A 12,619-nucleotide genomic window follows, 5' to 3' on the forward strand; every position below is an offset into this window, starting at 1 on the left:
CCTGACCCTGAAATTCGTTTACCTTAGGTTGTAGGTTAATAAATAATAGAAAATAGAAAATATTTCAAAATTGAACTGTTACTGTGTTGGTGAAATGAATTTAAAATTGGTTTGACTACTTGGCAGAAATTCAATCCAAGCAAATGCCTTTCTTTCTCTTTAATTTCTTTTTCTTTTTCCTATCCGTTTTAGTCCTTCATCATTTAACAAAAATAAAAATTACACAAAATTTTTAAGAAAGCAAGCTATAAACTATCTCATACAGTTTAGAAGAATACAACTTCAGATAATCTAATTTTCAAACTATGAAATTAATTTTATTTGAAATTGGTCAAATAGTATACTGTCTTCGGTAGAGATTGAGTGACTTAGTTATGTTATCTATTGAAAAAGGATAGGAAGAAAACTTGATTGTGGGATGTTTTGATGCAATTATAAGTTTACATGTTGATTAAATTTTTGTTTGGTGTTTTATTTTTTTTATACGGCCAACTTGTCCTCATCAAATTATTTATTTGACACAGGACTCCTTGTTTCATAAATGTCTTAAAAGTTTTTCTCTTTTATTGTATTTGCTTTTAAAACATGAAAAAAAAAAAATATATATATATATATATATATGTATATGTATATGTATATATGACACATCGAAGGACTTAAAAACTCAAAGACCCCCGCCCAGAAGCTTGACTCGGGCCCGAAAATTACAGGGTTGGCCCTGCGAGTAATCAAGTGTTTAGATATTTTGATATTATTGAAAAATATGTTATGATTTTTAATTGTAATTATAATTTTTTTAATATTCAATTATTTTGACATTTTCTATGGAATCCAAAACTGGGAAGGAGCAGTTCAGTTCAAATGATTTGTGCTGTTTGGCGTGTAGACTGCGGACTGGAACAGTTGAGGTTTTGTTGACGTGACAAGGCAACTGCTGACGGATTAATGCAATTAATGGATACAATGAGATAATGGTGAATTTTTAAGAGGAGTAAGATTCTCTATCTCATATTTTCATTATCTTCTCTTCTCTTCTCTCATACATTATTTTTTATCTTATTATTTTTATAAAAAAATTAATATAAAATATTAATATCATTTAATCATAATCGTTCAAATAGAAGAGAAAGAAAGGAGAAAAATATTAAGAGAGGAGAAAATGAAAATGGTGCTGGGAATTTGTGAGGATGCTTTTTGGGATAAATAATAAAAAATGAGATGATGGTCTGGCAATTAGCAAGAGGTGCCGTAAACCATAAGCCAACATAGGCTTCGGTTTATTTGAAAAGTCACGGACAGCCAGAACATTAATTACTCACACTTTCATGGGTTTGAATTGCCCAACAGATCCTTTCCTGATTTTATTTGTGAGAATTCTAAAAATTTGTAAATTATATCCGTTTGTTGTATATTATGTAATTAATTTTCGTCAAATACTGTTTTTGTTTAATTTTAAATAATTTTTTTAAATAATGTTTGATCACACGATATACAATGAACGAACATAATTTACAAATATCAGGCAGCAAGCAAATATTTCCTTCTATTACGGGAGGCTCCGCAACCGAAGACGACCTTCAACAAATTTACCATGGGCAATTTTTCAACTCAACACACAAAGTTAGTATAAAAATGTTGACTGCAGCACAAAGTTATTCATCTATTAGCGTTCCATGCTACTTTTTTTGTTGTCTTAGAGCAACTCCATCCCTATCCACTTTGTGCCAGCACCCAACCCATTTATCCACTTAATTGAACAGTAACAGACTCAATGAACAGTAATAGGCCAAATCATCTCCACCCCAAAAAAAAATGTGCTGGCACCTAGTCTAAAAATGCGCTGGCACAAACGATCTCCACCCCTACAAAATGCGCTGGCACCCAGTCCATTTAAAATATTAAATAATTTTTTTATAAAATAATAAAAAAAAAATAGTTTTAATTTCGGATAGGATTTTTAACCAATCTCGTCACGCCACGTGTCATTATCCGAACGTACTATTTTTTGAATAGATTTCCGCTAAGATTTTCAACCAATCCCGACAACCCACGTGTCACTTCCTGTTTACAATGTGTCACGTCCACGAAGTCATTTTTTTCTCTCAAAGTGTACAAAATATTCAAATGTAGAAAGTGTAGAAAGTGTAGAAAATATTGAAATGTGGTGTAAGGTGGAAGATGAGGGTTAGGTATTTATAGAAAAAAAAAAAATTAATTTTTTAAAATTTTTCTGTATTTTTTAAAAAAATTTTGACATTTTTTAATTAATTTTTAATAAATTTTAATGTTGTAATTAATCGGGACCGTTGGATTTGAAAAATAATCAAATCCAACAGCACTCATTACGCCACGTGGCCAACGGTCAAATTTCTGACCGTTGGGCCTTTTTTTTTTTTTTTTATTTAATTTTTGGTGAAATAAACGTGGACCGTTGATCTGTGATCGGACGGTCCAATTTAAAATTGAAATTCAAATTTTTTTTACCGTTGGAAATCCAACGGCCTAAAAAACTAGCCGTTGGAAATCCAACGGCTCTGAGGAGGCCACGTATCCTTCACCCCGGACGACTGCAAGTTGCTCTGCCGCGCGGGCCCCACCGCCTGCAAAGCTGTCGGCTACTCGCCTGGCCTCCCGCGTGTTGTGCACGCGCCAGAAACAGACCGGGGAATGGGTCTGTCCATTTTGGGCTGGGCTCTTGACTGGCACGGGCTGGGTGCCAGGCAAGTTGGCGGGCTGGAGCACTTTCCCTGCATGCCGGGCTGTTATTTGGACTTGGTGCTGGGCAAAAAAAGCTCCGGTGGAGCTGCTCTTAAGAACACATTACAGTTAAGTAATAAAGTTATAATGTGCCTCTTTGGGGAAACAAAAACGGAGGAGAAATTAATCACTTGAAGCACATCTCTAATGTTGTCGTGCTCAAGTCTCTGCTGAAACGAGATTTTTTGTTTCTCTTGAGAACTGCAGCTTATTTGTATATTGAGATTAAACTTGAAAGAATTTCTCACTTCATGTCTTGAAAATTCCCAGTTTCTTAGATGAGCTTACACTGATCTGGCTACTTGCTGAAGTCAGTTGTGCTCATGAAAAATCTTTCATATCTATATTCTAGATATACCCCGTGTACTATTTGATGCATCCCACTATTTAAGACCGTTGAGCAGAACCCCTAACTTTTTGTAATGCATGTTCGGGGCTCATCTCATTTCTTATCATTCTTTCGACTTAGAAGTGCACTTCGATATCTTATTTTTCGTGTCACTATTGCAGTTGTCGTTTTCTCCAGCGCTGAGCAGGGAATTTTGACCTTACAAACCGGATCCAGCTCCACTACTGCATATATGTTCAGCTTGGGAAGTTAAACCTACTGAAGTAATGATGGCGGAGATTACCTTAAAGATGGTTTGAGTACCTGTGTTTTTGTTTAGTGTCCTTTTGAAGAATTTATTCTGCGCTGTTCTTGTTACATCATTAGTGTAATTTTTGGATCGTCTTCCTCAAAGTGCGTCGTATGGTGTGGCAGGCATACGATACTGTTATTTGCAACAGAAACATTTTGTGAAAAGAATAGACCACCACAACCTTATGTATTTTCTCAGTAATAGGGCTTATACTCCATTGACCCCATAACAAAAAGGAGAGAGAAAGAATAAGAAAATTGGAATAAAAAGCACCAAGATTTTAACCACAAAAATGTATATACATATATTTATATATATACACAAATGAATATGTATACGAATTAGAGTTTGCAAAAGCTATAGCAAAAGAAGCTGACACCCAAATTAATTTCCCTTTTATGCCTAGGAAGAGGGAGAGAGAGAAGAGTGGCAAAGCAAAAAAGCGAAAAAATTGAAAAAAAAAGAAAAAGAATGATGACTTGGACATTGCTTAAACCCGTTTTATCCCACGTTGGAGTGTGATAGTATGTAATACCAAGCAACAATTGTTGATGGCAATTACATAACTGAGGGAAAAATTAGAATATTTGAATTTGTATATGGGAAAATGAGTAGAAACGAAAAAAATGGGATTTTACAAACTGGGAAGTTAGCGCTTGTAGTGGGCGAATTACACTCCTTTTTGAAAACTCATGGCAACCTCTACTCCTTTCTTTCTCCCACGTTGATTTCGTATTTATCTATATATAAATATATAATTTTGTGAGTTATTAAATTCTTTTTATCTCATTTTTAAATTTCTTAGATATTTTTTTTGAATATAATTTTGTTAGATTAATATTTTCTCCGAAAATGAAAGAGGAGTGGAGTTGGTCATGTCTCTTTCTTTTTTTTTTTCTTTTTTCTTTTTTTTTTTTCATTTTTCAATAAAACAAATTTTAAATTTCTGTTTTTTTAACAATATTTCTATGACATATTAGTCCCTTTCCCTCTCTGAAAATGGAGGAGTGGAGTTGGTCATGTCTTTTTTTTTTTTTTTTTTTCAATAAAAACAATTTTAAGTTTCTGTTTTTTGTTACAATACTATGGTTGTGTTTTATTTTGTATTTTCTTATTTTTATTTTTGTGAGATATTAAACACTCAGGCTCTTCTAAAATGGAGGAGCAGTGGTGTTGGTTGGTTGGGTTAAATTCATTTTATCTCGTTTTTTATAAGAAAATAAATCAGGGATTTCAGCACTTCCCCTTTTTTATCTCATTTTTAAATTTCTTAGATATTTTTTTTAAAATATAATTTTGTTACAGTGGGAGACTACTACGGCAACTGCTTCAAATACAGTTTCTTTCTTTCTGCACGTTCTATTTTCTTTCCTCCATTTTCTCTCCTTGCCATGTTTTTATCATCATGTCCTTACTTTTTTACTTTTTATTATTTTTACAACCTGTAATAAAAGGGGCAATTTTGAGATATTAAATGTTTCACCGGTTCCAGCACTTCTTACCCTTTTTATTTTTTTTCCTTTTTTTTCTTCTAATAAAAAGAATTTTAGATTTATGTTTTTTTTACAAAATTGCCCTTGTTTTCATGTACCAAATTCAGTTTTAGTTTTAGATTTTTTTTGTTTGAGGGGCTTTATAGTCCATTTTTTTTTTTGTGAAGCCTTAAGACACTAAACTCTCTTTCTGGCTTTCTAATATTAAAAATGAACTGTATTGTTGTTGACTAGAATAACTCATAGGAAACTAAGTCTGTTTGATAGATTTCTCTCTTTCTGGCTTTCTAATATTAAAAATGAACTGTATTGTTGTTGACTAGAATAACTCATAGGAAACTAAGTCTGTTTGATAGATTTGTGCTTGGTTAACTAACGAATCTGTACTTAGTTGACTAGTGAATTTGACTAGTCAATCCAACCTACTTTAATTCATAATTGCTTTGTCATCGTTGTTTGCATAATGGACAGATATGTGAATGCGTTCCATTTTGTGATTTTTTGTTGTTAGACACATCTAGGTAAACTCTAACTAGTTAGACGTACTAGTCAATTAAGTTTAGTTCTTGCAACTGTACTTTATGTCATTAAAAAACTTGTAACTAGTTAGCTAGCTCATTTGACTAGTTTACTGTGCAAAGTTAAAATTTTTATTAGCAAGATATTCCGCCTAATACCAATTTCAATTGGTATCAGAGCTCTGCTCTTGTTATACAGAGAGTAATCTCTAAGAGTTACTGGTATTGAGCAGCATCTCACCATTGATTGTGATCGTGTTACTGGCTCTTATAACTCACATCCGTTCTGTCTTGGAACAGACTATGCTGCATAGAGTGAGAAGTTCACCGACAGGCCCTCTTTATTCCATCGTTTCATAAATACATTCTAACATGCTCAAACGATTACACATACAATATGGCAGCTACCCGACCATCACAAGACATAAAACCTTGTAGGATGGATGTTATACCCATTATTCCGTAATCTCTGCTATCTAACAGCATTTAGTTGCAGAATATAAAGATGACATACACTGATCAGATTGTAATGATAAAACTGCCTACTGCAAAAACTCTCTCGGGTCGGTGACGTAACCAGTCAAAGCTGACGCAGCAGCCGTATAGGGGGAAGCGAGATATATCTGGCCTTCCTTGTGACCCATTCGACCTGGGAAGTTCCTGTTTGTTGTCGAGACGCATACCTGCAAAGACAAGATGGTTAATAATCTACCAGTATTTATTTTCAATACAATTGAAACTAAAACCAAGATGTTCTCCTTGCAACAAGGTTATCTGCAAATTGGGTTATGAACCCCAAAGGCAGGGAAGTCCCAATTCTATCGAAGACAACATAGTGAAATGCAACAATGCGTGACGTCCAGCTGCCCCAAGACAGGAGAGCACATTAGATCCTTATGAATGTGTTGCAGAAAGGATGCACTCGCCTGAGGTTCATTTAAGCGTGCATGCGTGTCTTTCGGACCACCCATGCAAGCACCGCAAGTGGGACTTGCAGGTGCGTCACATCCAGCTTCCTCAAATATCTGGGAGCAAGTCTTGCCACCAGACCCTGGAACTGGCAGACTATACACGTCCATCCAAACCTGCAGATTTCAGAATATACAATAAACAAGATTTCATTTATCATGCCTTTCATAAAATTTCTTGATAAATTTATATATACAGATGTTGTCACCGAAGCACTTAATTCTGTAGCTTGACAAACCTTTTGGGTAGCAGGCACAAGAAATGTGGGAACTTTGACCTTTTTCCCCTGCAGCAAAGGAATTAAATCTTTAAGCTTAAACCAAGAAAAGAGAATTTCCAAAAAAAAAATTCAGATGTCAATTGAAGTCAGCATTACAGAATATGTAAACAATATCCGAAGTCAGCATATGTAAACAATATCCCAATACTCATGTGACAAAGATTTGACTCCTTACAGATGCTAGAAAAACTCTGGCTGCATCCATAAAATCCTCTGTTTTTCCACCAGTACAAGAACCGATATATACTCTGTCAATTTTCACATCTTTGCATTCTCTTGCTAAAGCACGATTATCTGGAGAATGAGGCTGGAAAACAATTCTTTTTATGAATTAACCATGGAAGAGAGGCAAAATTACAAATCATTGAATATCTACAAGGGAGATTAAACGATAAGAGACCAATATATGTGCTGCTCACCTTTGCCACCAATGGCTCCAATTTTGAGATATCAAATCTGTACTCTTTAAGAAATCTAAATGCACACAAAACAAACTCATTAATACAAACGAATTCCAACAGGCCAAATCTCACAAATCTTAAGTTAGTCAACAGAAGGAATAAAAGAATATGCATATTATAAAAAGGAATATAAAAGAATATGCGTATTCGAATCCTAGGTATGCTTAACATCCAATTCTCTTACATCTGCTGTAGATTTACAAATGATGATAAGGTAGTCCGTGACAACCTGAACTAAAATACATAAGATGATGACCACATAGTATTTTAAAAAAGATGAATATAGAATGATGTCTCATCCACTAACATAACATTGTCAAAATTCAAATGCACCATCAGTGCGTCAAAAGTCCCTCAAAACCATAGGAAATACTATTTTAAATATCTGACATTAAAACGTTACTAAATCTAAAAAGTGTGTATAAAAGCATCAACCATAAAAACTTAACATAAGATTCTAGAGTGCATGTCCACGTTGAAAGCAAAAAACATGCTTCAGAGTTCGAACATTATAAACTGGATCATGAAATGGTCTAACAAAATGTGGATAATCAGTAGCATAAATTACCTTGCTTTAGCATCACTGTAAACAGGTTCGTAGGGAACAGACGTCTTATCCTGCAATTCAACATTAAACATTATATAGCCTGTGCTACACAACACAAATGTATGTGACATTCAAAAAAGAACAAATTTGTGACAGCCACCCACACAAAAAATAAATAAAATAAAATAAAAAAATAAATCCCCTAACTGTAACAAGAAAATGTTGTGCTCCCAACCCCATTTTACTGACTCTAAAGGAGGAGGGGAAAGAGAGGGAGAGAGAGCCATCATAGCATTTGAAGATTTGTAGCACTAACCTCAAGGTACTTAAATGTAGTGCTATCAGCAGGAACAATACCATTTTTACCTCCAGCCTCAACAACCATGTTGCATAATGTCATTCTTTCTTCCATCTGTCCAGCACAAGTTTGTGAAAGAGTAATTAACAGATACAACCAGATGAATGGTATGATCAGACATGCAGTAAAATTCACTTACAGATAAGCTTTCAACAGTGCTGCCAACAAACTCCATAGCTTTATATGTTGCACCAGAAACAGATATTTCACCAATAATCTGCCAGATGAAATTCATTTATCAAGGAAACAGCAAGGCTGGATGTGTTATATATCAAGCAAATAAAATCATATGATCTAACTCTTATAATTTTAACTTCTTTGTATGCTATGCAGACTGAGTAAAAAAAAAATGCCTTGAGGCCTGATTAAACTTACTTGCAGAATCAAATCTTTGGCAAGCAAATAGTCGGGCATTTCACCATCCATCACAAATCTCAATGTTGGTGGCACCTGCAATTTTAGAAGGAAATCAGAAAAGTATGAAAGTACAATAAAATTCAAAGAAATTACTGCAAACAACTATAATATTAAAGTATGAGATATAGAAATACAGCAGAAATTGTGAATCTACAGATACAAGTACAACCTCGATCACTCATAGCTCATACTGGAAAGAGAAAGACATTTAGCTTATCAAAAAGCATAATTCTCCCTTTTCGGGTCACTATATGGTGTACTTTCCTGTTTTCCAAGTTTTTAACAATGTCCAATGATTTGTTTTGAGACATTCAAACCTCAAGTTGAGTGAGGCTGTAATATGTACCCTTCCTGATATTGCCTTCGATACAGTCAAGTCTAATGGCTTTTATAAAGTCTAACCCATAGCTTCAAAAATCAAATGAAAACCCCACTTCCTAATACCAGAACCTAATATAAGATGAAAACATCTCAACTTGGGCTTGCAGATGTCGTACTTGTGCTTAATAAAACTTGAGTATCACATGCAAATGCTACTAGAGCCTGTTGTTTCATATGGCATGTATCTAAACACCTCAAGCAACACTTGCTTCCAGGACATATACAACAATCTAAAACTGTATAAATCAATCTAAATCAACCATTTACTAAAATCCTTTCATGTGCACAATATCAAAGTTTCACAAACTCATCATCCCTGCCAGTGCACTTTCAAAAACCATCACCACCTTCATGACCACACTTAAACAAGACTAATGAAGGCAGAAAAGTTCTGCAACAAGCATTTAAATCGTATTGGTTGTCACTACCTACTATTCAAAGTCATTTCATATTGTTTTCCCATGATTTATTGCAACGTAAATACTACTACTTTCTACAACTAAATACATAGTTCTTGATGTTTGAAGTCAAATACTCTGCCAAAAATCAATGAATCTATCAGTCAGTAGACATAACATATCTGGTGGAAGATCATGATACCAATGACAATGGTTCATTGACCCTTCATTTATTACAAAGGACTTAGAAACTCATTATCACCATCACAATTTAAATAAAACAAAAGAAAAGGTAAGAAACAACTCCAAAACCATTGAAGCACTACAGTATTACAATGGCTCAAATTTTTAATACGTGTAAAGCACAGTATGAAACCTAAACAGGGCGAAAGGGGCCAATATTCACCAATATTATATTAGTGGAAGCTAAACTATCCGTGGAATTAAACCATTCACATGAAATCCGCCAGAGAGTGACAATTATATGTGATCAGAAAGGCAGAAATGAAAACATATTTAAAATCTCCAAACCTTGAGGAGAAGCTTCCCAGTGCCCAATACAAATCCTGCATCAGTGTTCCCGATTCCAGTAGCAAATTGTCCAAAAGCTCCAGCAGTACATGTATGAGAATCTGTACCCAGCAGAACCTGAAGACCAAATCAGGTGTTTGGTTGCTACTTTGGACTGAAAAAACCATAAAATAATGTTGAACTCTTCAAAGGAAAGTACCTCCCCCGGCCTGCAATGACCTTCTTGAGCAAGAGCAACATGGCATACGCCCTTATAATCTGGGTTGGCCTGCCAAATTGTCAACTAAACTCAATATCTGATGATTAAACCAATTAAAACATGGTGAAAACATAACACTAAAATCCACACCTTGAAATTACTTAGATCCTTGATATCATAGAAATACTTGATGTTTTGCTCGGTGCACAAATCCCTCAAGATATCCACATTTCGGTTCGCACGTTCATCAGTGGTAAATATATAATGGTCAGGTATGATAACAACCTTTTCACGGTTCCAAACCTGCAATATCGAAACAATGAAGCACTATTTATACCCCATGACAACAAAAACTGCTGTGATTACAAAATCTCAGATATGAAAAATAGACCTTTTCAATAATAATCAACACACATACAGAGATGATGAATAGTGAGCTAAACAAAGAAAATATGTCATCAAGCAATGAGTTAAATGCAAATGAATTCCTTCTTTCCTTTATTTCTGTGATTGGTTATGGTTATTCATAAACAAAGCAGTAAGAGAGGACTTGTATGTTGATATGTTGTACTGGCCTCGCAGACAACACGATGTTTACCCACAGAAATGGGCATGTGAACTAGGACAAGGAGAAACAAAGACAACCTTCTCATTGCAGCCATCCAATGTTGGGTTGGGTCAAGCTACACTATGATGCTATTGTTCCTTGACTCCTGCAGTGATGCGCAGAAACCATTTGGGACACATTGATGCACAATGTTTCTTGTGGCCTAACCCGATTCATAGAAGTAGATTCTCTAATGTAATCATTACCATTGCTAGAAGAGTCACTCAACGATAACCCGACTTGATCAATGAACCTATTGCTTCTGACAAAATATTTATGCCCACCCCTTCTCATTATTGGTTTGTAAAGCATGTCTAGATCAGTAAACTAAGCTATTCAAAACCGAAAAATATGGCTTCCGATTACACTGCTAGTCTTTTGGGTGTTTAATACAGTAATGCATTTAGAAAAACAAAAACCAAAAGAAGAAAAGGAAGTACCTTTGCGTTCTGGCCGAACTCTTTCTTGAAGACTCCAAATGAACCGGGTCCACAGACGTCATGGGTCATCAAAACATCGACATCAACCCAAACATTCTCACCCGGACTCAGCTGGGTTCTCTCAGAGGCTCGAGCAAATATCTTCTCAGTCATCGTCATCCCGGTCTTAACCTGAAAATTAACCAAAACCCAATTCAAAAAACCCGCCAAATGGGGATTCTCATCAATCCTAATTGCACAAGACCAATGGAAAAAAGTTCATCCTAACCGAGCCGGTGGTGGCGGGCTGGCGCTCCGATTGCTGCGGAGCTATGACGGAGCAAATTTTCTTGGATTTTCTCTTGCATTTCTGACTAGAAATCGGCGTTGCGGAGGAGAAAGCAGATAGATTCAGATCCTTCTGAGGTTCAATCAAATTCAGCAATGGTTAGTGAAAACCCAACAAAAAAATAAATTGGAAGAAAAAAAAGTTGGAGCCAAAAAAACCAAAAGGGACCTTGTTGCTGATGAAGGAGGTGGACGGCGGAGCAGCGGTGGAGCAAGCCATGGGTGTCAGAATGCGAGTTTATGCGGCGTAACTCTGATGTCTCTGCAGAAGAAGAAGAAAGTGACGAAGAGGAAGAAGTGGAAGAGTGGTGTTTTGGTTTTGCTACTTGTGGGAAGCGGCGGCTGCGTGGCGTGTGTTTTGGAGTGGCTGTGACTGGACAGGGGGAGGTGTGTAGTTGATGTTGCTTTATTTTATGTTGTCCAGAGGGGGAGCTCCATCATATGCGCCAAATTTACGTAGCGGCAAAATGACACACGCTTCCCGGAACTTGTTACGTTTTATATTTAAAATGTATAACATATATTAGTGTAGAATACTATTTATTAAAAAAAAAAAAAAACGAAAAGTACGATTTGTACTTTAGAATGATGTATTCAATTGAGAATTTGAACGATTTTAATTCTTTTAGAAATCATTTTTTGACATTGGACTATCACGGATTAGACAAGCTTGAGGGTCTAAGTTGGACTAGTTTGGCTTGGACTAAGCAGGATAAAGTGTTTAGTGCATTGTCGGACTAATTAAGTGTTTAGTTCTGTGTCAGACTAAGTATGACAAATTTCCTAAACATGATTATGGAATATATAGAGCTATTCTACACATCAATCTTGTATAATTACGTAATAGGAAAACTAATGAAAATAATTTTAAATCTTTGCATTTTAATTAAAAAAAACCTACTAACTTTATTTAATGATATGAACAAAAAAAAATCTAAAAAACACCACTTGCACTAGGTGCGCGTAACCCCCACCCCACCCCCACCTTTCCACACTCTTTTTTCTCCCATTGTCAGCTATCATTAAGAGAGAGAGAGAGAGAGAGAGAGAGAGAGAGAGAGAGAGAGAGAGAGAGAGAGAGAGAGAGAGAGAGAGAGAGAGAGAGAGAGAGAGAGAGAGAGAGAGAGAGAGAGAGAGAGAGAGAGAGAGAGAGAACTAATGAAAAGAATTTGAAAACTTTGAGTTTTAATAATAAGAACAAAATAAAGGGTAAAGTGAATAGTACCATGATTGACTTTTTAGTGTAAAAATGTGATTTTTCGTTAAAATGAATAGTACCATGAGCTTTTCGTTAA

At 35.4% G+C, this 12,619-nt stretch overlaps 1 protein-coding gene across 2 annotated transcripts; it reads right to left on the reverse strand.

Moving 5' to 3' along the window:
- Nucleotides 1-5,732: 5,732 nt before the first annotated feature.
- LOC103942363 (3-isopropylmalate dehydratase large subunit, chloroplastic) lies at nt 5,733-11,743 on the reverse strand. Of its 2 annotated transcripts, XM_048574557.1 has the most exons (15): nt 11,494-11,740; nt 11,266-11,397; nt 10,998-11,168; nt 10,101-10,253; nt 9,951-10,019; nt 9,752-9,868; nt 8,400-8,474; nt 8,164-8,241; nt 7,983-8,078; nt 7,688-7,737; nt 7,078-7,132; nt 6,834-6,965; nt 6,617-6,664; nt 6,336-6,494; nt 5,733-6,092 (listed from the first exon to the last, which is right to left on the reverse strand). In XM_048574557.1, exons 1-15 carry the CDS (start codon nt 11,542-11,544, stop codon nt 5,952-5,954), a joined length of 1,527 nt encoding a protein of 508 aa, XP_048430514.1. In that variant the 5' UTR covers nt 11,545-11,740; the 3' UTR covers nt 5,733-5,951. The 2 variants fall into 2 exon arrangements, with proteins under 2 accessions (XP_048430514.1, XP_048430515.1); XM_048574558.1 differs by lacking the exon at nt 6,336-6,494 and having other exon boundaries at nt 11,494-11,743.
- Between the last annotated feature and the right edge of the window lie 876 nt (nt 11,744-12,619).

The sequence above is a fragment of a genome, unplaced genomic scaffold, assembly GCF_019419815.1.
Source record: "Pyrus x bretschneideri cultivar Hongxiangsu unplaced genomic scaffold, Pyrus_bretschneideri_v1 Contig73, whole genome shotgun sequence".
Lineage (NCBI taxonomy): Eukaryota > Viridiplantae > Streptophyta > Magnoliopsida > Rosales > Rosaceae > Pyrus > Pyrus x bretschneideri.